Source organism: Ziziphus jujuba, chromosome 8 (assembly GCF_031755915.1).
Source record: "Ziziphus jujuba cultivar Dongzao chromosome 8, ASM3175591v1".
Taxonomy (NCBI): Eukaryota; Viridiplantae; Streptophyta; class Magnoliopsida; order Rosales; family Rhamnaceae; genus Ziziphus; species Ziziphus jujuba.
The window spans coordinates 22,091,900-22,113,915 of NC_083386.1; the positions used below are offsets into that span (position 1 = coordinate 22,091,900).

The 22,016-nt window shown below is 33.9% G+C and overlaps 3 protein-coding genes across 8 annotated transcripts; 1 reads left to right on the forward strand and 2 right to left on the reverse strand.

Annotated features, from left to right (window-relative positions):
• Positions 1–108: 108 nt before the first annotated feature.
• LOC107414014 (uncharacterized) lies at positions 109–3,461 on the reverse strand. Of its 2 annotated transcripts, none has more exons than XM_016022096.4 (6): positions 2,621–3,461; positions 2,181–2,381; positions 1,995–2,094; positions 1,223–1,423; positions 1,037–1,099; positions 109–601 (listed from the first exon to the last, which is right to left on the reverse strand). In XM_016022096.4, the coding sequence occupies exons 1-6, from the start codon at positions 3,271–3,273 to the stop codon at positions 473–475; spliced, it is 1,347 nt and encodes a 448-aa protein (XP_015877582.3). In that variant the 5' UTR covers positions 3,274–3,461; the 3' UTR covers positions 109–472. The 2 variants fall into 2 exon arrangements, with proteins under 2 accessions (XP_015877582.3, XP_060675606.1); XM_060819623.1 differs by lacking the exon at positions 109–601 and adding an exon at positions 645–713.
• Positions 3,462–3,517: 56 nt separating this feature from the next.
• LOC107414013 (uncharacterized) lies at positions 3,518–13,181 on the forward strand. 5 transcript variants are annotated; one of them, XM_060819622.1, is made up of 10 exons: positions 3,518–3,709; positions 6,478–7,060; positions 8,970–9,146; positions 9,376–9,468; positions 10,312–10,494; positions 10,598–10,700; positions 10,780–10,965; positions 11,554–12,059; positions 12,165–12,733; positions 12,854–13,181. In XM_060819622.1, the coding sequence occupies exons 2-10, from the start codon at positions 6,836–6,838 to the stop codon at positions 12,870–12,872; spliced, it is 2,061 nt and encodes a 686-aa protein (XP_060675605.1). In that variant the 5' UTR covers positions 3,518–3,709; positions 6,478–6,835; the 3' UTR covers positions 12,873–13,181. The 5 variants fall into 5 exon arrangements, with proteins under 5 accessions (XP_060675605.1, XP_048325753.2, XP_024927437.3 ...); XM_048469796.2 differs by having other exon boundaries at positions 3,520–3,709; positions 12,873–13,181; XM_025071669.3 differs by having other exon boundaries at positions 3,522–3,709; positions 6,906–7,060; positions 9,373–9,468; positions 12,873–13,181.
• A 1,032-nt stretch (positions 13,182–14,213) lies between these two features.
• LOC107414011 (alpha-galactosidase 3) lies at positions 14,214–21,260 on the reverse strand. The gene is made up of 16 exons (XM_060819753.1): positions 21,215–21,260; positions 20,204–20,423; positions 19,705–19,763; positions 18,856–18,912; positions 18,735–18,769; positions 18,289–18,392; positions 18,067–18,139; positions 17,393–17,451; positions 17,222–17,287; positions 17,048–17,131; positions 16,179–16,243; positions 15,993–16,075; positions 15,591–15,681; positions 15,361–15,419; positions 14,911–15,051; positions 14,214–14,699 (listed from the first exon to the last, which is right to left on the reverse strand). The coding sequence occupies exons 1-16, from the start codon at positions 21,243–21,245 to the stop codon at positions 14,574–14,576; spliced, it is 1,353 nt and encodes a 450-aa protein (XP_060675736.1). The 5' UTR covers positions 21,246–21,260; the 3' UTR covers positions 14,214–14,573.
• Between the last annotated feature and the right edge of the window lie 756 nt (positions 21,261–22,016).

Here is a 22,016-nt window from a genome sequence, read left to right on the forward strand (position 1 = left end):
GGAAGGAGTGGCTCATCAACTGGCAATGCATCTTCTCACAGTTTTACGCATGCCAACACACAAAAAACCAACAATTCCTTTACACAGAGAGGCTTGAGGCTTACAAAAGAAAATAAAAAGCATTCAAGAGTCGGGACCGACGTTTTCCATTATGATTTAGAAATTTCTCTTAATAAGAGTATCAATCAAATCAAACTAGTGTTGTAGGGGAAGTATTCAGTTGATTCCTGGTTGAAGCCAAGTTATGATACTGAGATCAATCGATCCGCTCTCTTTCCATCAATTTGTAGATATATAATGAAACTCTTACAGGTTATCGTTGGGTGTCAAACATTTCCATATTCCTCAAATTTTCTGAATCTCCATTATGTAACAATGTCAATCCTAGGAGTTAGCTTCAGATTATGATATTGTGCATAATCAAGCGCTTCCATTGAGTGTAAACTTGCTGTGCAGCATTCATATCCAGCACTTATGAGACAACATTTTCAGCACTGCAGCATTGCTGTAGTTCCTTGGCAATTCTAATGCATACTGTCATCGGACAGTTGGTCTTGATTGCATTGGAGACAATGTGTGACCTACTAGCTGCATACCCCTCCTGCGAAAGTTTTAGCCATCAAATTAGTTTGTTGGATTCCTTATAAGTGGCCATACTCCTACCTTCGTTTACTTGACAGCCACTCCCACTCCCACCCTGACAATTTTTTTCCCTTCCATGTTGAAGAAAACAATTTGAATAAGGTACCAAATTCAATCCTTTATTCTAACTTCGATATTAAAAGTCTTGCTTGAATTATGAATTGAATGCCTTTTGGTTCCAGTTAAGTGTCTTAAGGGTTTTTTTCCCAATACTACAGAAGTATTTGTGTAGGTGAAGTGAACTGGAGAAATGAGTAAGATTTGCATTGCTGCTTTCCTCATGTTTAGTGCAATAATCATCAACCAACATGAGAAAAATTACTTCTATGCGGCCATCATGTTTCAATAAGTTATTACGTATGAATGCAACTAAAGAAAGAGACCAGAAGAATACCTTTTGTATGGCACTCATCATGGTTCTTAGGGGTGGAGAATTTATTTTTGCACGGCTTGCCACCTGGAAAGATAATGAATACCATCGCATAAAATTAAACTTTTTCAAGATAAAGAAGAAGAAGTAATTACCTGACCAAACAAACAAATACATAATAAGTGAAGAAAAAGATATTTGCATTCGGACCTCATCCAATTTGATGTACCCAAATGGTAATCTGGGGTCACTTTCATCCACCATTTGTTTCAAAACTTTTTCAAGACTGGTTTCTGTGTCTCTGCCTGTCCATCCCCATTCCTCAGCTAAATTTAACATCTCTTGAACATAAACAGTATCATGGAGAGGCCCTGTCCAAAGTGGCCCTGAGACAATAATTGACTCAGAAACCTGGAAAGAATTAAAAGAATTTAGTACATTCTCCAATTGTAAAAGAAAGCAACAATATGTGTCGGATCAGAAATTAATCCTTCATGATATCCATCAATCAATGGCATAGGGGAAAAAGGTTAAAATTCAGTACTGAAAAAATATAATGAAGTGATTTTATTAGTCTTAGCTTAAAAGAAATAACAAAATAAAGATGTCAGAAATAAATTCAAGACTGAAAAATTTAGCAGTTCACAATCAAGCCAAATATGTAAACTTTAACGTTAGTAGACACAATGCCATATCAATTCAACAAATCATAAGCCAGCCAAAACTTTTGTGACACTGAGACTTTTTTCCAGCCCATTACATCAGTGTTGGAAAGACATTGAAACAGGGTATAACTACTGGATGCTCCAAAAATGTTGAATTAATTTGAGAGCAGGGGGAGTTTAGAAGTTTGAACTTGTACCTTTCTACATATGAAACAAACCAAAGTTGAAAAGGAAATTGATATCAGAAAAACCTTAGAAAAGTTAAGTACATGACCATCAGCCAAAAGAAATTTCTAAAAAAACTGCAACATTTGTACCTTTGAGTTAGTGCAGAGGCAACTAATTTGACCAAGTTCATCCCAAGAAAATGCTTGAGAGTTTCCACACTGCTCACAGTAGCTAATGAAACCATAATCTCTATCATGAATGGCAGAGTGATTAGTAAGTACCAACAAGAGAGCCAAATCCACTTTTCATTAACTCAAACACAATCACACATCCACCTGTTATCAGGAAGCTTCCCACGATTTACACGAAGCAAGACTCTGAAAACAGGTCCATGGTATGCATAGTATGAGAACAATGGAGCAACACGATAACCCAATACAGAAGCTTCCCTCACAGCACCACCAATAAGCATTCTCAGACCAACCTCATTCGAATACGGCAAAGGCTGGATATATGCGCCATATGCAGCGAAAGAGCTAGAGACAGAGACAAGACACACATACAACACAGAGTTATTACCATCCTACTGGCACACTAAGTAAACTGAGCATAAACATTTCAAGCAATAGCAAACCCATTTGACCATGATTAATCTAGATAACGCCAAATTCATTCTATGAAGCAACTAAGATAAATAACCAATCTTGCAAACTTAATCAATTTCGGGATACAAAGTTCAAAACACCCAACGAAGCAAATTGATTGGTAGACTTACTGATGAGGCCGGTGACCGCCGGACGAGAAACCATCCGTGGAAGTAACATACAGCAATCCATCCAACCTCAAAGCATTCATCGCCGACCTTAGAAATGAGGAATCGCTCCCAAATGAATCAACATCGATGAAATCGAAGAAATCCCTTTGAAGATAACACTCTGTCATAATCCTGTTGGCATCGGAATTCGTCACTCTCCACCTACACTCATCACCGGGGCCGCTGGGAACCATCCTCGACAAGTTCTTGCAGATAACGCTGTTGTACTCTTCGTTGGCATCGTTCGCGAGAACAAAATCGGCTTCGGCCTCAACGAGGTACCTGAGGGACCTCACTCCGCAGCCACACAAGGCATCGAGAACCCGCAATTTTCCTTCGGATTTTCTGTAGAGCGAAGCGGCGAGCACGCCGAGGTCACGGCCTGTGGCACTTTCATGGCGGAAGAACGACTCGCCGGTCTCGAATTGAAGCCCCCTTTCGCTCTGATACTCGGATTTGCAACCCGCATAGAGTGTTATCCTCAAGGCTGGGTATGAACATGGGCACGTGGCTCTGCATTTAGGGTGAGGGTTTGAGAAGGGTTTTGGTACTAAGGGGTTGTAGAGAAATGGGGAAGAAGAAGAAGCTAGTGTTCTAAGAGTGACGACTAACATGGCGGGAATGATGTTGAAGGTGGGGTTGATTTTTGGCGGATATTATACACGTGAGAGATTGATATCTCAAGTTGACGGCTCAGATAAATTTGATGGTATTTGATCAAGATCACCATGATGTAGTTATTGTAATCTTGCCACGTAAGCAAGTGGGTTCATGCTATTGGTGGTCTGTGGGACCATTATCATTGATATTCTCTAGTACTTTGGAGTTCCAACAGGTACTAGTACTGATAAGCTTTTTTGCATTCTTTGGTTTGGTTTTGCTTGTTGGGTTAGGCTTGGAAGTTTTGGGGTTTTGGGGGATGTGGAAGTGTTTCTCACATTCAATGAAGATGGTGTGCTTGAACTTCATCGAGTCAAGAAGTTCCATGGAAGAAGAACTAGGGTTCAACCAAAGCAAGAGGACAAAACGGAAGAGAAGAAAGACACCATGGTATATTCCCTAAAAATTTCTAGTTTTTTTATTTGTTAATTGCAGTCATTGGATTGTTCTGACTTTTTCAGTTTTTTTTTTTTTAATTTTATTTTAATAATCTTTTTCTTCTGGTAACTTTTTTTCTTGTGGCTCTATGTAGTTGTTTAGTTTGGTTAATTGCATGCGTTATGAAATTGGGGCAATGAAAATTTCAGTTTCAGTTTGTTTGTTGGGAAGTGAGATTGTTTAGTCTGACCTGACTAATTCATTGCCTTTTGCAATAAAGGAAAAAAAAAAATAAATAAATCCTAGGGTTTTGATAGCTTTAGAGTCACTGCTTGTAGTTTTTCAGATTTTTCAAATGTATATCTTACAGTTTTCAATTATATAAGGATGAAAATAGATAAGGAGGAAAGGTTTCCTCCCGAGGGCCTTTTTTTTTTTTTTTTTTTTAAAGTTTTGCCCAATGCCCTTGATGCATATCAAGGAGTTAAAAAGATTTGTGGATGAAAGAAATAGACAAAATATCATTGCAAAGGCACTCTTTTTTTCTGTCCAAAAAAGAAAAAAAAAAAAAAACAAGGCACTCATAGAGTCTTTGTTTTGCTTTAATTTTGATCTCTTTGATTCGGTTATTAGAACAGCAAGAATATCTTATACTTTTGTATAGTTCCTTTTTTTCAGTTTTGAATAACGTGAGACCATATTTGACTGATGGAATGGATCGTAGTCCATAATAGAAAAAAAATGAAAAATAGTGTAGGTACGAACTTGCATAATTAAAACTACATTTAGATATTTGAATAAATGAGAGGTATTTTTCTTCCTTTTTTTTTTTTTTTTTTTACCCCCTACTTTCCGTTCTATCTATATTTGCTGAGAATTCTTCTACCTTTTGTATGGGCTCCCCTTGTTTTTGTTGAAATCGCAAAATGCAGCACAATCTTGTTCTTGGCACTCCTCTCCTAATATCTTGTTTGTTTTTAAAGTGCATTTGAGTAAAGCTAAGTCTAAGAAATGGATGGTGCATGGAGTTAATAATTTGAGACATTTGAAATTAACATTCACCTGACTAATTGCACAAGCTTTAGAGCTTCACTAACACATTTTAATCAAAGTTAAAATGTTGGAAATTTTTAGCCTAGGTCCTTAGTAATCTTTACAGAAGTTCAACATATTCACCTTATTATATTATTATATGCTGGAAAATCCATATGAAAAGATGGTTATCTAAGATTAGCAGAAAATTATGGACTTTGGGAAGTGGACTGTTCCCAAACAATACCCATTCCTCTGTCGTTGGAGCCAAATATCTGACTTACTTGTTCCAAGGAGCTGTGGTAATATAATCTTATGAAGATTCCCCTCCTTGAATATACTATTAATTTGTTGGATAATGTAACATCTCTAGTGAGATTCTCTAAGCCACACAGGAAATACAATGTGTGAATTGTTCCTTCCTGTGTTCCCCTAAATTCAAGCATGGTATGGGCATTCAAGCTTGTTGAATTTGAAGCTGTTTTTCTTGAGAACTGGGATAGTTTATGCCAAATTCTGATGCTGACTTAAAGCCTTTAAGATAGTCGTATGATATACATTCCAATTGAGGTGTCTGTGAATTGAGATGTCCTCTTCTTTTATTTGGTACTAACATGTTCAATGGTATGTATGCTTACATGGTCAAATGCTTGATGCTTAATGTTTCCATTTGAAGCTCTTGCCTCTGCTATGTCTGACACATGTGCTTCATGCATGGGGTCTAAGAACACATTTTAAGGCTGTTTTGTCTTTTTCCTTATTCATTATCTTATGTGAACTGTAAATATTGATAGCTAGAAACAAGCAGAACTCCAAATGCGTGTAAACAACTTGGTTTGGTTAATGTTATGTGGTTAAACGTGGGCCACATTATGGTTTGGACTTTCCTAAAAAACTCTAGGCATTTAATTAGTGAATCTGTTTATTGTAATTGAAATTTTAATAGAAAGACAAGTTATATTGAGCCTGGGCTTCTTAGTTCACAGAGAATCCCTTTACAATTAATTCATTTAATAGATATTATCTGGAAAAAGGAAAAAAGAAGGAGAAGTGATATTTTCAATTTAATAGGGTAATCAAATTTATGGTTACTGACGTAATAGAAATGAATTAGTGCAAGAACAGGGAGGCAATAATGAGAAATAGCTAAAAATGCTAAATGCATTAATTTAACCATGCTATTTCTAATATGGAATTTGGAAAGCTGGACGATTTTACATTTTGGCCTATTACAGTTTTTTTTTTTTAATCTTGGATAATTAATAGAGAATAATCGACTTTTTTGAGAGAAACCCTGTAAAATTGAGAAAAATGGGATTATTCCCTTAATCTCTTACAAATCTTAATTAAAACCCTTACTAGATAGTAAGACTTTTGTGATTAGCAAAATGTATTTAAACTTTTACTATCTTTCTTTCTCTATTTTGCTTTTTTACTGCTCTTTTCAGCTCCATAGGGGGGGGGGAGAAGGAACAGATTTCTTTTTTCTTTCTTTCTTTCTCTTTTTTTTTTTTTTTTTTTTCTTTTTTCTTTTTAAGTCTTACATCTGTCCTTTTTTCTCATACTCTTTTCCCTATGTACAGCTTTTCCTTCTATAATTTCCATTGAGGACCTACTTTTATTTGTATTTAAAAATTCATATTTCACATTTTTAATTCTTCCCTCCTATACCACTTGTCAAAATAGCCCCAACATTTTCTTAAGAAAAGCATATGTTTTTCTGACTTTAAAAGGCTTGTCAAGTCCAGGTTAAGGGTGTAACGTATGTGGATTGTGGAAGCACTTCAGATAACTTCTGAAGCACCAAAGTAGCTAAATTTCTTCTATCTTTTAAAACAAATATCCTTTATGGAATGAGCTCTTATGGTTCAAGAGCATTTCTCCTGCTACTTATCTGTTTGAAACTTCCCCTACATGAAAATGTCCTTCAAACCTTTATACATAATTCTGAGGTTTTCCTAAATGCTTTTATACAATAATTTCAGAAATCTTACTTTGGTTCTAGTGCTGTTTGTATAGTCAGTTGCTGAATCATCCCTTTGATCTTGTGTCAGTATTGTCTTCTTGATTCTTTCCTTGTAGCTGAAATTTTCAGCATTAGTACTCATGGAAGAATTTCAAAGGACTTTGTCCCCTTGCTCCTCTTTGTCCTCTTATGTGTCTTCATGTAACCCAGATCCATTGTCAATTGATGTGGAACTCTGGCTGATGGCCGAGCAAAGAGCCCATGAGGTATTATGTACCGTTCAACCAAATGTAGTTTCTGAGCTAAGGAGAAAGGAGGTTATGAATTATATTCAGGGGCTAATTAACGGATACTTTGGAAATGAGGTGAGAAATTTTCTGTCTCCCTTTTTTTTATGACTTTGACTTCTGTACAAATGGTAGATATCCAATTTTCCTTTTTCTTGTTCTCTTATTATTTCTCTTCTAGTACTGCCTATGATGGATCCATCTCATAGTACTTTAAATATGTGGTTATGCTGATCTTGTTCTTTTACTACTATTTATCTTTTGATTGAAATTTTTACCTTGGTCGTGAAACAGAGTAATGATATAACTATCATACATCATTCATGGTATTTCTTTTTGGTATCATAAGAACTTAATAGATTAGATAATTCTTGGTTATTTATCTATGGCTATAGACTGGTTTTCTCTATGTTGCTCAGACTTGGGTTTGGATACATGTTCCAATTGTTGGATCTGGATGATTTTCTAAGTTTGTCCACATATTTGGAGGTCAAATAGTCATACCCTTCTAGTTTTATCAACCGGGGTATGGTGGAATAAAGTGAAGAATCCAACTACTATAGGTTTTTCTTATATTTTAAGACTGGAAATAGAGGGCATATATTATCAGTATTCCTTCGATGATGAGATATGAGTATGTGCTTTGCTCCCCAGCATGGGAAATTGCCTGAATATCTCATATGTAAATGATGCATGATTTCCTTTATTTGGTGGACTCCCTTGTTAAGCTAACAAAAGGCTATGGTGTCTTAATTATTGACTTTCTACTCAAGGAAATGACAACACACCCGCACGTATTGTGTTCAACAGACTCTTTCTTTCTTTTTTCTTTTTTTTTTTTTTTTTTTTTTTTTTTTTTTTTTGGCCCTCCTTGGATGCAGCCAAGACCGTTGTTCAATTTGATTATCGGTTTCCACGTGTCCGACATGGATATTGTGGGATAAAGTGAAGAGTCTGATTAATATAGATTATTTATTTATTTTAAAGACCGGAGATGCATTTAAGTCGTTGACTATGAGACGACATGGATATTTAATGTCCCTGAGATATTGGTATGTGCTTTGCCCCTATCATGGTAATCACCTGAATATCCCATATCTAGATTATTCTTGGTTTCCTTATCAGGTTTGCTCGCTTCTTGATCTAACAAAAGGCTAGGGTATTCTGACAATTGACTTTATACTGCATACCATTTGTAAACCAATGAGAACGTCCAATCATTGCATTTTATTTATTTATTTATTTATTTATTTGGACACAAAAGGACCGTTTTTCGTTTATGATTATGCGTGAAAATTTTTAAATTATTTATATTTATCATTTCCTTCTCTTTCCTCCTCCACCACATCCCCCACTCTTTTTGGTAAATGTTCTGTTCTGTTCTGTCTTCATGGTGAGAAGCATCCTAGAACTTTCTATCTACAGCTGTTTGTTTTTTTATGGCAATATATGTATGTATAATATATACATATATATATATATATAATTTTTTTCTCATAGGCGATGGAGCCAGGAGATCGTGTGCAGCAACACGATTTTCTTAACAGGATAAGCATGTTGCCACCCAACATCTCTTAGCTCCATCAGCCAGGATAAAATTACGATATATATAATATATATTTCTTGGTAAAGTTTGATTCACTTATATATTTATGGACACTGTTAAAAATTTGACATACCAAAGAAACTTCTTGAATTTTATTTTGATTGTAGGTAATATTTCAAGATCTGCAACCTATCTTATGAAATCTCTTTTATGCACACTAGCACTTTTTTGAAATTAGGCATCTGAAACATTAAATTTTCCTTTTGAACTGAGAATATATAATAACACATGTGAAATGGTCTTGTAAATTCTCTTACTGATACTCTTATAAGAAAACTTTAGTTGAGGGAATTTATTACCGAATTATTGTCATTATTTTTATACTGCAATTTTGGTAATTAAAATAAAATAAAGTGAACTTTTGTTATGTGCTCTTCACAGGTATTTCCATTTGGTTCAGCTCCACTGAAAACCTATCTTCCTGATGGGGATATTGATTTGACTATCATCTGTCAGCAAAACATGGAGGAGGATTTAGCCAGAAGTTTATGCAGTATCCTCAAAGGTGAAGAGGGTTCTGAATTCCAGGTTAAAGATGTTCAATACATCCATGCACAGGTTCATGCTTCTTAAATCCTCTTTTTGGACTTGCTTGATTCTTGTCCCATGCTGAAAAGCAAACATTAAGTGTAGCTGCTTCTTTTTGTGACCAGCCCTGTTCCTATAAACTGTTTATGCCACACATACACCCAAAAAAGGGAAAAAGTGTTTATGAATTAATATTTGTGACATAAATAAAACACTGCTTTATATCTTTGTATTTTTGATGCTTGAATTTGGACAGCAGGTTAAGATCGTGAAGTGCACTGTGAAGAATATCTCAGTAGACATCTCTTTCAATCAATTGGCTGGGCTCCACACCCTGTGCTTTTTGGAGCAGGTCTCTTCCGATCTCAATGAATATAAGCTTAAAGCTCTGTTTATATTTCCCCTCATGAAGTAGGTCAGAGCAGTGTAAATTTTTTCTTAGGAACCATTTTTTAGAATTTCAGTTATAAAATATAAAGTTAGATGCTTTTCTTTGCAGTTCTTACCTTATCATTATTTTTCTTGTTATGTTAATATCCTTCCTGCTGTATTTATTGTGGATGTATAATAGCCTATGTTCCAATACTCTTCTGTACACGTGGGTCGAATTTCTCCCACGATTGCAGTGGAGGGCCAAATATTAAAATGCACCAGGAATCAAAGACATAAACATGAATTTTGATATAAATTGAAGATCCAAAGATATAGAACCAACTAGAAATTTGGAAATTGTGAATACATGGATTTGAAAACATGACCCCAATCATTAGTGCAAAGATGTCATGATGTGAGTCCACAAAAGTTTTTATTCAGACGTCAACGGCAATGTAAAATGGTATCAAAGCTAGAGGTCACATGTTTTAATCCACCATCTACAACTTCCCAATTATTCTTTTCCTTCAACATGTTAGTTACTTGATGTCTGTCAAAGTACCCTTGTGCCTTTGGTATCTGGTACTCCTAATGGTGGGAAAAAATCTAAATGAAGTTCTCATTAGGCACAAGTTTTAGAATATAGACTATATTGCTTAAATCCTTACAAATTAAACTTCTCAGAACATCGTTGACAACTTTTATATTGTTTCCATTTCCCTTCTCTCTCTCTCTCTTCCTTCCTTCATAGATCATATTGTAAAAGTTTGACTGCGTGTGAATTTTTTAATATATAAATTTTTGTGGTCTATCCTTTACTCAGGTCGACCAACTTGTTGGGAAAGACCATCTCTTTAAAAGAAGTATTCTCTTGATTAAAGCTTGGTGCTATTATGAAAGTCGAATTCTTGGTGCACACCATGGCTTGATTTCAACATATGCACTCGAAACAATGGTCTTGTATATCGTCAATTTCTTTTATGGATCAATATGTGGTCCTCTGGAGGTAAGGATATGTTCTCTTTCATTTCAATTTTCTTTTTCAGCTCACAAGTCCCACTTGCATTTGCAATTATAGAAATGATGTTGACAATGATATCTGTTGACAGGTACTCTACAGATTCTTGGAATACTACAGCACATTTGATTGGCATAATTATTGTGTCAGTATAAACGGTCCAGTTTCCTTATCTACCATTACTGAAATAGAGTGTGAGTAACATTTGATTGTGTTAAGTTTCCATCTGAGAATCAATAATTTGCTAAGGTTCCTTATTTGTGCCCTTTGCAGTTGAGACACCAGAAGATAATATGGATGGATTACTTCTTAGCAAGGAGTTTCTTAAAAACTGCAGAGACATATATTCAGTTCCAATAAGGGCGCAGGAGGCTCGAGGGCAAGAATTCTCTATTAAGCGGCTCAACATATTGGATCCTCTAAAATACAACAACAACCTAGGACGCTGTGTTAGTAAAGGTATGAAATCAGCTTACTTACGGGATTAGTTTTTGGTCACTGACTGACTCTTCATGCATGGAACTAGAAATATATCATGTTCTCCCTGTGACAAGAGAGTGAAAATATTTTCTTCATCTGTCCTCTGAACTAACCCTGATAGCTTTAAGCAGAATGGTAATAAGGAAGAGTGCTAGGCCGCCAAACTATGAGCAGAGATTTAGACTTTGATTATAGGTTTGTGGTTTTGCTTGAAGTGGCCTTTCAAAAATTGGATGTGATGTTTGTACTTTCTGGATCATAACGTTCCAGTATTTCGCTACATATGGCCTTGATGCTGAAATATCATCAGACACTTCAAATTTTAGTGATAATCATGATAGGCATTGGCATTATGTAACAACATGAATAGAAACAATGATGTCAGTAAAATAAAATATGATCTTGTAGGATATCTAATTAATATTTTTCCTATTGAAGTACAATATTTCATATCTCAGTATTGCTACTTTAAAAAAGAACAATCATTATTCTTGCAAAATAGGAGCATATATAGGCATTTTGTAAATTAATAAGCTAATGATCACCCATCGCCTAATTCCCCTTCAGGCAATTTCCACCGCATAATTTGTGCTCTTTCCTATGGAGCTCAAAAGCTTGGTGAGATACTTATGCTGCCAGGAGAAAGCATAGGTGGAGCACTTGAGAAGTTTTTCATGACCACCTTGGAGAGGAATGGAAGTGGACAAAGACCAGATGTGCCAGTTCCTGTTCCAGCATTTGGTACTGGAAGAACTGAAATTTCTGACCTCGGTGGAGACTATGACAGTTACTATGGTGGTTTATGGTATGGGCAGTGGTACTATTATTATACCTTACCTGTCTATATACCTCCCAGTCCAATCCCTTCACAAATGTGGAACGAGAATGCAATGGATACACTGGCTCGGTCAGTTTGGGGTCATCAGAATGTAATTTATCATAGGGGGACAGATGTATTTGTCCCGACTCTGCCATTATATTATCCTAATGCTTCCCAAATATCTGCGGCGGCTGCTTATAGTATTGAAAGGACAGGGAGATCACGAGGAACAGGGACATACATACCAGACATGGTATATTAGTTTGGAGTTCTCTTGTTTAATTTGAGTAAGTTGGTATCCTTTCATTTCTTTGTGATTTGTCGAAATTATTTTGCTTCTTTTGCTTTGGTATTGCAGACTCGTCATTTTTACAGAGATATGCATAATGAGATGACATCAGCTGCAGACTCATCATTTCCAGAATCCATGCAACATGCTTTGTTGCTAGAATCAGCGGAAGAATCACCTGAAGAATCCCCTGAAGAGAGGGACAAGGTTGAGGAGGTTCCCTCAGAAAGGGATGAGTGTCAAAGTAGTATTCCCCTTGATCTTTCAATCAAAGAATTCCCACTTCTTAATGGCAACGAAAAATCCTCAAGTGAATGTCAAAGTAGCATGCCTCCTGATCTTTCAATCAAAGAATTTCCACATCTTAAAGGCAATGGAAAATCCACCATGACAATGACAGAAATTGGTGAGTCCAGTGAGTTGGCTGCAAAGACTCAGCAGGCTCAAGTTTTGTCTCCCACCCTTATGAATATGGAATTTGGAACTTTCAAAGATACACTAGTACAAGCAGGATCAACTTCCCCAGGAATAAATAATCAGGCAGTTGCTTCTGTTTCACATCCTCTGGACCCTCGGCAATGTGTCACTGTAATTGGAAGGCAGGAGCAGAAAGAATTATCAGAGGGCAAAGGAAAAATGTATTGCAATCTCTCTCGTCTCTGAAAGTTTGAAAGTTATGAAGAATATGTTAGATACCTATTGAAACTTCCTTTTTTTATGTTTTTACGTTTTATGGCTTTTTGTTTTCCCATCTGCAGTTGTTGTTTTTGTCTGTAGGATTGAACCCTATCAGCTGAAAGATTGTGGGGATTTCCCCCCTTTGAAGATTCAGAGTTGGATCGTAAAAATGGAACAAGAAACAGGACCAAAGCAACAGTGAGAGAATAATTTTGAAGCTGATGTACTGTCCACAGTATATTAACTGGTGCATAAACGGTTTTATCTATTTTGTTCTAACTTTGTGAAGTACTTTTGCAAAGGATGTTATATGGTTCGGACAATGTTTGTTTTGTTTTCCTCCTTTTGGGAAATGGACCTTCAGTGTTTTAATTAAACAAAAAAATAGAAAGATTTTATGCATGCTCATCCTATCTTTTATGCCCGTTTTGGAGAAAATAAAAATTTATTAGGAAAGAAAGAAAGATATATATATATATATATATATATATAGAGAGAGAGAGAGAGAGAGAGAGAGTAATTGAGTAAATATATATAATTTGCATTTTTCTAATTAGAGATAAGTGTGGATAACAGGAAATCAAATAGGAAAATGGTGATTGAAAATATATGTTTCATCGAATTATAAATTTTTTGGGACATGAGATTTTTACCTTGTTGCTTTCCTTTTTACCCAATATATTCTAAATTGTTGGGACTGTAGTTGAAAAGCAAAACATTGCAGACAAAAGAAAATTTCATTGAATATTGGCTTTTAAGGTAAAATATATACTAAAATATATTCTTAAATTTTTACTATTCGTAGAAACATCAAAAGAATTACTTCAATAAGATTCTTTCCCTGATATGTAATTTTTTTTCCTGGTAAATCTAAAATCCAAACTAGCCAAAGTTTAAGGTGGTGTATTTTTTTTATTTTTATTCTTTTTGGTAATTGTTTACAAGTTTAATTAGAACCTAAAGGTGAATAGAAAATCGTTGAAAGCAAATCTAAGATCTAAGAATAGAATAGCTATTTTATAAAATTAACTACGGTAGATTTTAAATTTCAAAAATATCTATTTTATAGAAATTTTTATTTTTTTATTTTTAAAAAATAACTATTATTTTAAAAAAGTTTAGAATGTTTATTCTTTCATTTGTAATATTAATATTCTTACCATATTTAAAATATATTCAGTTAATTATTATAAATTAAAAATATATAAATGATTATAAAATTTGATTTTAATTCATTTTTACCATTTGATATTTTTGAAAAAAAAAATTACAAAGGCAACTGACATAAGATAATAACAAACCAAACACATCAATAACAAAATATATATAAATATTTTAATTAATAAGCATTCCTATTTTTTTGGGGAATAACCATGCTCTATCACAAACATAACCTAATTTTTTATTTGATTAAAGCAATTATAGAAGACAAAACATCACTTAAAAGTAAAATATGCTATATATTATGAAAACTCTATTAGAGTATAGCAAGAATGGAGAAGAGATTAACCAAACCACAAAAAAGTCGGTTTAATTATCATTCTCACTGCTCCATATCATAAACACAGACGCTAATATACTCAGTCTTGACAGTGTAATATTTAACATTTTAGTTTGATTACGTGGTGGCAAATATATTTTACAGTGACACTTAGACAAAGCTCGGAGAATTCCAATGGAAACTCACACTTGGCTGCTAATGACACACAATAGACGATTCCAAGGTGCAAATTGAAGAGGCTCTAACTTCCCAACTCCAATTGAGAACATTTCATAAGATTTAACCTCCCCCTTCTTTCTTCATTCAGATTGCACTAGATTTTTGAAGAGAGATTCTGTATGAGGAGTAAAAATATACAAGTGAGAGTCATGAGCATCAACTCGAGCACTGAACGATGACACTGCATCTCCCACCACATCTTTGTGCTGCAAATGGGTAAAATCATAAAACAAGTAAAATTTTGAAAGATGAAATCTCAAAAAAAATTGTATATAACCAGATATGTTATACTGTGATAAATAAAGTCAGTAAGCTATTTAAAGAAAGTCACACATCTTTGTTTTGAGGGTTCAGAGTCGGATCAATCATGTTGAAACAAACCCAAACATAATGGCTAGAAGTTTGACTAATCCATACCTGCCACAAATCTCTCACAGAAGCACGAGCGCTCGATTGAAGTCCAATTACTTCCCAGTTAACTGTAATGGCTGTTGCGTTTGAACAGCGGTTCCAAAGAGCAACAACCACACGATGTCCTGACAAAGGACCTGCCCAAACCTGTCATACAAAATTTTAATAAACAAAATAAGTTTTACAGATCTCACAACCGCACATACATGACTGGCTTGTCAAAAAAATGAAAATCATAAATACAGAATTTGTTCTGCTAGAATAACAATTTTTTTTATTTTTTATTTTTTGGGGTTAAACTGCTCTGCTAGAACATGGCCAAATAATTTAGTTACAATGTGTGAAAACAGATATTCAAGGAAACTATGTCTCTAAGTGTATACATAGTTTTAGGAAAAACCATATCGCTTCCACTAAAAGTCACAGAAAACAGGCAAGAGGGAAAGAGAACAAGACCTGTTCGCAACCGTCAGGTCCTGAAACATGAACCTTCCTTCCCTGAACGCCAAGTGGATCTACAAAAACGTATAAATCCTCACTTATTTAGGTTTTCTGACTTGTACATACTTTCAAAAGATTGTAAAGTTATGGAATAAATAAAGATAGAAAATAATATAGAGTAATCTATACAAATACATGGAGAGACAGAGAGAGAGAGAGAGAGAGAGAGAGAGAAAGAGTTTCACCTTGGTTTACAGCAATCACCTCCTTATTGCTTAAAAGCTCCAAAGTTTCGGCAGTAATGCTTCTTACATCACAGCCAATCAAAAGAGGGGCCTGAACATTTGAGCTCATCACTTTTGAGTACGTTATGGAATACATAATCAAAAATCTAATTCAAGCGACTTCAAGATCTATATAGGATATATTTTCTTGTGCTATCCTTATGAAAGCTTCAACTAAAGTGAGGTTCACCTACTCTCACAAGACTTGATTAATGGCTATTTAATCAGGCTGGAAAAAGTGTTAAACCTCGATGTGCAAATTTGACAGTAAGCAGTCTCAGAAGTGACACTCATTGTCTATGGACTAATTATAAATTTCCAATCCCAGTGTTAACAGGAAGAAAGAAACAGAAATTGAAGCACCTTCATCAAAGCCCAGATGCTAAAATGAGCACGGTACTCCTCGAAAGTCATGCCTCCATTGCCCACTTCCAGCATATCTGGATCTGCACAAAATGATAGGATGGAAAATAAGAAAGACAGTTGACAGTTATAGCCTTAAATACCTACTTCTTTGCACAATCTGATTTACATAGATCACATTTTTACCATTCCATCCACCAGGTCCTGCATATGCTGCCCACTTGTCATTTAAATCAGCTATGGTAGTCATACTGTACAAAACACGAAAAGGAAACTTAATCAGTACAAGATTTGACATTCTATTTAGACATCTAATTTTTGTTTACATGAATGCTAAAAGGGTAATGTATTTTTAAGATCTTATAAACAAGAGACCGAATCAGAAGGAAGAAGAAGTTTCATCTTGTTCAAGGGAAAAAACTATTTGGAAAGGTTAAAACTGGAATCAAAGTAATCGATAAGCCTGTAAGGAAGTCATGTATTAATGTATAATGTAAATGATACCACAAGTGTTGGATTTCACTATGGGCATCCTATTCCTGATTCCTTAATCAATATACGAAAATAATAATCAATCTTCATAGTCCTGTGGACAGGTCAATAGTACTACGACACCAAAACGAATAATCATCATCATCACTGCTGCCAACATTATCATTTCTCTGGCTAGTTTTTTAGGTTTCTGATTTCAATTACATAGTTAATCGATCCTTCAACACATCTCCATTTTTTATCCCTTATAAATGAGCAAGTACATTTCTTGACATTGTGAAGTGCAAGATGTTTGAGCTTTTTAACATTTACAGACGTCGAGTCCAATTAACCTTATGATTGGTCATAATTTTGGTTTGAGAAAATGAAGATAAGACCTATTGATCAATTTCACTCATTCCAAGGCTTCACTACTGAAAGGCTTTCCACCAGAAGCTTAAAATAAATTAGGAAACCATTCAAGGGGGTTTACATATGGTGTCTTATATATGCAAGCATATAGAACAAGGCATGCCAACAGGAACCATAATGCTACACCTAAGTTTATGAATCCAGATCATAACCTTGCCCATGTATCATTGATATCATCTGTTGTACGCCAACTATTTCCAATTTTGCCAGCCCATAAAGCAGGGTCATCAACACCCCTGTCAAGAAAAAGTATATTGATGAAAATTGTCTTCCAGGCAACTGTGAATTAACTCAGATATCTAAAATAGAGAAATAAATTGGATTACCATTCACAAATCGAATAGAAAATTGTACGTCCAGTTTCATTTAAAGCATCACGCATTGGAGGGTACCTGGACAATATGGAAACATATCAAGTCAAACTAACATATCAAGTCAACCTAAGTGACAATAATAATTCTTTAACAACATTAATGAGTCTGAAAAGAAGTCTTAACCGTTTTTTTGGTTCAATGCCCAGATTGTAACAGTTGTCATACTTCAAATAATCCAGATCCTGGTAACACAACATTAACTAGTTACTAAAAGTAACAACCATGAGGGGAAAATAAAAAATAAAAAATAAAAATAACAAACGATGAGTCTACTGCCCCACATATATGGTATACTTTTGTTTCAAGCAATCCACTTTTGTTTGCAATTAGCCATCAAAAGAAGTATATTTGTAGAGAATGTACAACATGTTTAATATTCCAATGAATGAAACCATCAGTGGTATACTTTCATTTCAAGCAATCCGCATTTGTTTGCAATTAGCCATAAAAAAAAATAATAATAAAAAAATTATAAAAATTATAAAAAAAAAAAAAAAAAAAAAAAAAAAAAAAAAACTATATTTAAAAAGAATGTACAACATGGTTAATATTTCCAATGAATCAAACCATCATTTGTGCAAATTATCAAGTTTTTTTATTATTATTAAAAAAGAAAAGAAGAGACTCTAAATTCTAGCAATCAATTTGTTCATGCCTTGTAAGTTTATCACAAAGAATGCATTAGACTCTCCTATGCGAGATGAAACATAAACAATATCAGATGGTTTCATACGTGCCTCAAATCAACTGGCATATACTTGGAACCAAAATTTAGCAAGGGATGGAAGGAAACTAACCCAAGAAGCAAATAGCTTTGCATCATCATTTTCGTGGTAAAGTGATCCTGGCCGAACTTGACATGTAGAAACCCTAAAGAATGCAGTTGGATGTGTCATAAGAGTAAACATGATACTGAAATAGGAGTACACAGCACAGTTGACATTCTGGAAATGAAAATTAATGATCATATACAGCTTTCAACTCCTAATCTTCTATTCTGTGATGGAAAGTCATCCTACCCAGCATCAGAATAAATTCCAAGCTTAAGGCCCTTTGCATGTATGTAATCAGCAAGAGCTTTAATTCCTGAGGGAAAAGTTTTTGGATCAGGGACTAATTGACCCTGCAGCACCACACAAGCATCAGAGAATTAAACACATCCATAAAATTCACAATTCTTACCAATTTATGCTATCAAAAGAAACTAATGCTTCAGAAAGACAATTTTTTATGTTTCTGTCCGTGATAATTTTTTGTTCGCTTAAATATTCTGGGCCAAAATAATATACAGTAACTGTAATGAGATGATTTTTTTAACATTACATAATGCTGATCCAAACTTGAACAATCTTCGAATAAGATGAAGATATTGTTCTTTAGAGACCACAAGATCAACCATGCTCGTAATAAATATAACATTGAATGAAATTATAACATGATGAGAAGTCATATAACAAAAACAAACCTCTGAATTCCGCTTTAAAGAAGACCAGCAATCATCTGCACTTAATGAAAATTAAATTAGGACCAAACTAAACAACATGTAAAGTCAGCCAAATACATAATAAGACATGCCAGAATAATACCTATATTGACATAAACATAACCCAATTCAGCCAAGCCCGTTGAGACAAGTGCATCAGCTGGGAATCACATGAAAACAAATGTTAGTACTTCTGTATAGTTTCTTTGCTGAAGGGTACTTCTGTATAGTTTGATTGAAGAATAAATGTTACTATTTTGTTTCAATCAACAGAGTCATGCTAGTTCCTTAATAAATAGAACCATATATTTAAAATCAGCTCACCAAAATACCTTCTTAACAGACTCAACTTAATGGAAAACCCAACTGCTAAGGCACACGATTCTAATCAACATCCTAAGCAGACAACAATATTAGCAAAGATTATATTTTTTCTTATTTATAAAGAAATCAACCAAAGTGAATATAAACCAGGTCTTCCTTTTGAGTAATAGCAACAGATAAAAAAATTTATGTACACACGCGCACTTAATATTTAAAAAGAATTTATCTGACTTAGGAAAATGGTTGGGTTTGAGATATAAACATAAACAAAGTGTGCAAAATAAACAAGATACATATATATGTTTTTGTAATGTTAAACTTTGAAATATTTAGTTATTTTTTTATAAAAACATGAATCTTTCCCAAAGTACATACAAAGTTAACAAAAAAATTAAATTAGTTTCAAATGAGAGTGTATCAAGATTTTAAGGAAGAAGGAATATTTATCCTCTACAAATCATCCAAGTTCACAATTCCAGAAAAAAACCCACCAAATTTCCAAATTTGTCGGACCTGGCAATCTCATAATCATGATCCATAAATCCATGCAAAAAGGAAACGCAGACAGTCTACCCTATATGAAAAGGCAATTGAATAACGACCAGTAAGAAAACAGTAAAAATAGTACCTGTTTCCTTGATGACAGTCTCGTTTATATTGCACGCAAAGAAATTCCAGCTATTCCATCTGTATAATCGTCATACAGAATCAGATAGTAAAACCCATTATTAAGAATAATCAAACACAACATACAATTTCCCCGACAACTAAAACAACCCGCAAGAGAAAACATGCACCAGAAGCAGTAGATGATGAATTAGTTTACGAATTTCCTAATCAGATATGCACAATCCGATTATTGGACAACTCAAAAATTGAAAATTCCAAGTACCCACCTAGTAGACATTCTTTTTTTTTTTTTTTTAATAAAAATAAAAATAAATAAATAAAAAACACTCAGCTTTCCCTTCCACTAAAATAAAATTCGTCCTATTCATAGTTTAATTCTTTTCCTATGGAAAAACTTTCCTGGGAATTGGAAAATACCAGAGAATAAACTCGCATACAGAAAATTCTAGAAAAATTAGATGATCATAGAGAGAGAGAGTGGGAGTCAAAAGACGAACCCCATCTGAGGCGTTCTTGCCAGACCATTGTTGAGCTGCAGAATACCATACTTGGAAGTATCAAAAATGCGATCGAAGTTGGGTGTAAGAAAATTGGGTTTGTCATGGGTTTGCAAGAGATGCACTACTCTGCCTGAAATTCCCGAACTTGCTACCGATACAAACAGCAACAGAACATACACACACAAATAGCTGTTCCTCTTCTTCTCCATTACTGAAACTGAAAAAAAAAAAAAAAACCAAAAAAGCTCACTCTGTTTTTACTATTTTTTTCTTCTACCTTTTTTTTTTTTTTGAAAAAATAACCAACCGAGACATTTAAATAGGAGTTGCAGTGATGAAGAAGACAATCAAAATTAATGGAATATGACAGATCAGCACGCTCCGTTCTGGCCATTATTTTCTTAATTAATAATAATATAAAATTATCCATTTAGATAACTTGTGTTCTCTCTCTCTCTCTCTCTATTCTACCAACTTCTTGCTTAAAAAGATTTCTATTGGCATTGGTATAGAAATTTATCGGTGTGAGACTCGTGGTGATATAAGCTATGTTGAAGAAAATATGACAGAATAATGTATAATATATATAGTTGTTTTGTACTTAGAAGAAAATGTGAATAAAATGATATTATACACTTATGATAGGATTTTATCGTTGAATTCCTTGAGATATTTTAGAATATTGATAACATTTTTCATATATAAAGAATAGCTCTTTGCTTTTTAGAATATATGTTCAACAATTTAATTCTTTTGCAATCAATGTTTGAACAAGGATGTAACTATTCCTTCTTAGTTCTCACAATTCCACAAACTTCTTTTCACAAATCATTCTAGCAATTGAATGAGATTTATTCGAAAGTTGGAAAATGCTTTATTTAAAATGGATTATAACTTTCAAAAACAAAGTTATTTTAATAATTGATTTAGTTAAGACAAACCTTTATTAACGATTTTATAAAAAATACAAAAAAACAAAAATTATGATGATTTATCAAATAAATTTACCAAATCTCTTTGTACATCGAATTTTCCCCATATATATATATATATATATATAACAAAACACCTTATGGTTTTTTGAAAAATTGCTCTTGAATGTTTAGATTGCATATATTGTTTTTTTAAGGAGACTTGGGCTTTATGTGACATAGTTTTTTTTTACTATTTTTTTTCACTTTTGAAAAACCACTTTTTATTAGCTTTTCTAATTTTAGAGAAATTATATTAAATAGGATCATATTTTCATAAAAACTTTGAATAAAGTTAATAAATAATAGCTTCTTAAAAAATTATTCACAAAAACAAAAAATTATCATCACCACGGCCTAAAACTTTTTTCAAGAATATAATTATTTAAATTAAAAATAAGACAAATATTATGTTTTTGTTTTATGGTAAAAGATAACTTATATTATGTAGAACATTACATTTAGAGATGATTCTTTTTCTTTTTCTTTTTCTTTTTCCTGACATTTCATTTTGGAGTTGCTTGGACCTGGAGGAGTTGTCTAATCCCCAAATCTAAACGAGCTAATACTGACCATTCAACGCTAGTTTTAAAAATAATGGGAATTAACGATGAGCATCCACGTGCCCACCCCTTTGTTTTTTTTTTGGTTGTCTTTTTTAATTAAAAATATTAATTTATTTGTTTTTGGGGATTAACTGTAACTGGAAGTGTGGACGAGCGGACAACCCTATCCCACCAATTTATTTTATGTTTTGGGGCTTCGAGAATCCCAATTATTATATTTGGTGTATGACACCTTATTTTTGTTTTTTTGAAAATCACCTTATTACTATTAAA

What these genes read in the sequence shown, in the direction of transcription:
- LOC107414014 (XM_016022096.4), bottom strand. Translation starts at nt 3,273, where the DNA reads ATGTTAGTCGTCACTCTTAGAACACTAGCTTCTTCTTCTTCCCCATTT. An exon ending in GGCGGTCACCGGCCTCATCA is followed by an intron (nt 2,382 to 2,620) that starts GTAAGTCTACCA and finishes CTCTGTCTCTAG; the next exon opens with CTCTTTCGCTGCATATGGCG. An exon ending in TGATGAGTGCCATACAAAAG is followed by an intron (nt 602 to 1,036) that starts GTATTCTTCTGG and finishes AAACTTTCGCAG; the next exon opens with GAGGGGTATGCAGCTAGTAG.
- LOC107414013 (XM_048469796.2), top strand. Translation starts at nt 6,836, where the DNA reads ATGGAAGAATTTCAAAGGACTTTGTCCCCTTGCTCCTCTTTGTCCTCT. An exon ending in GGACATACATACCAGACATG is followed by an intron (nt 12,060 to 12,164) that starts GTATATTAGTTT and finishes TTGGTATTGCAG; the next exon opens with ACTCGTCATTTTTACAGAGA. An exon ending in TCAGAGGGCAAAGGAAAAAT is followed by an intron (nt 12,734 to 12,872) that starts GTATTGCAATCT and finishes TTTTGTCTGTAG; the next exon opens with GATTGAACCCTATCAGCTGA.
- LOC107414011 (XM_060819753.1), bottom strand. Translation starts at nt 21,245, where the DNA reads ATGGGGAAAATTCGATGTACAAAGAGATTTG. An exon ending in TCGATGTACAAAGAGATTTG is followed by an intron (nt 20,424 to 21,214) that starts GTAAATTTATTT and finishes TTTTTTTTTCAG; the next exon opens with TTTCAGTAATGGAGAAGAAG. An exon ending in GGCATTGAACCAAAAAAACG is followed by an intron (nt 17,288 to 17,392) that starts GTTAAGACTTCT and finishes CATATTGTCCAG; the next exon opens with GTACCCTCCAATGCGTGATG.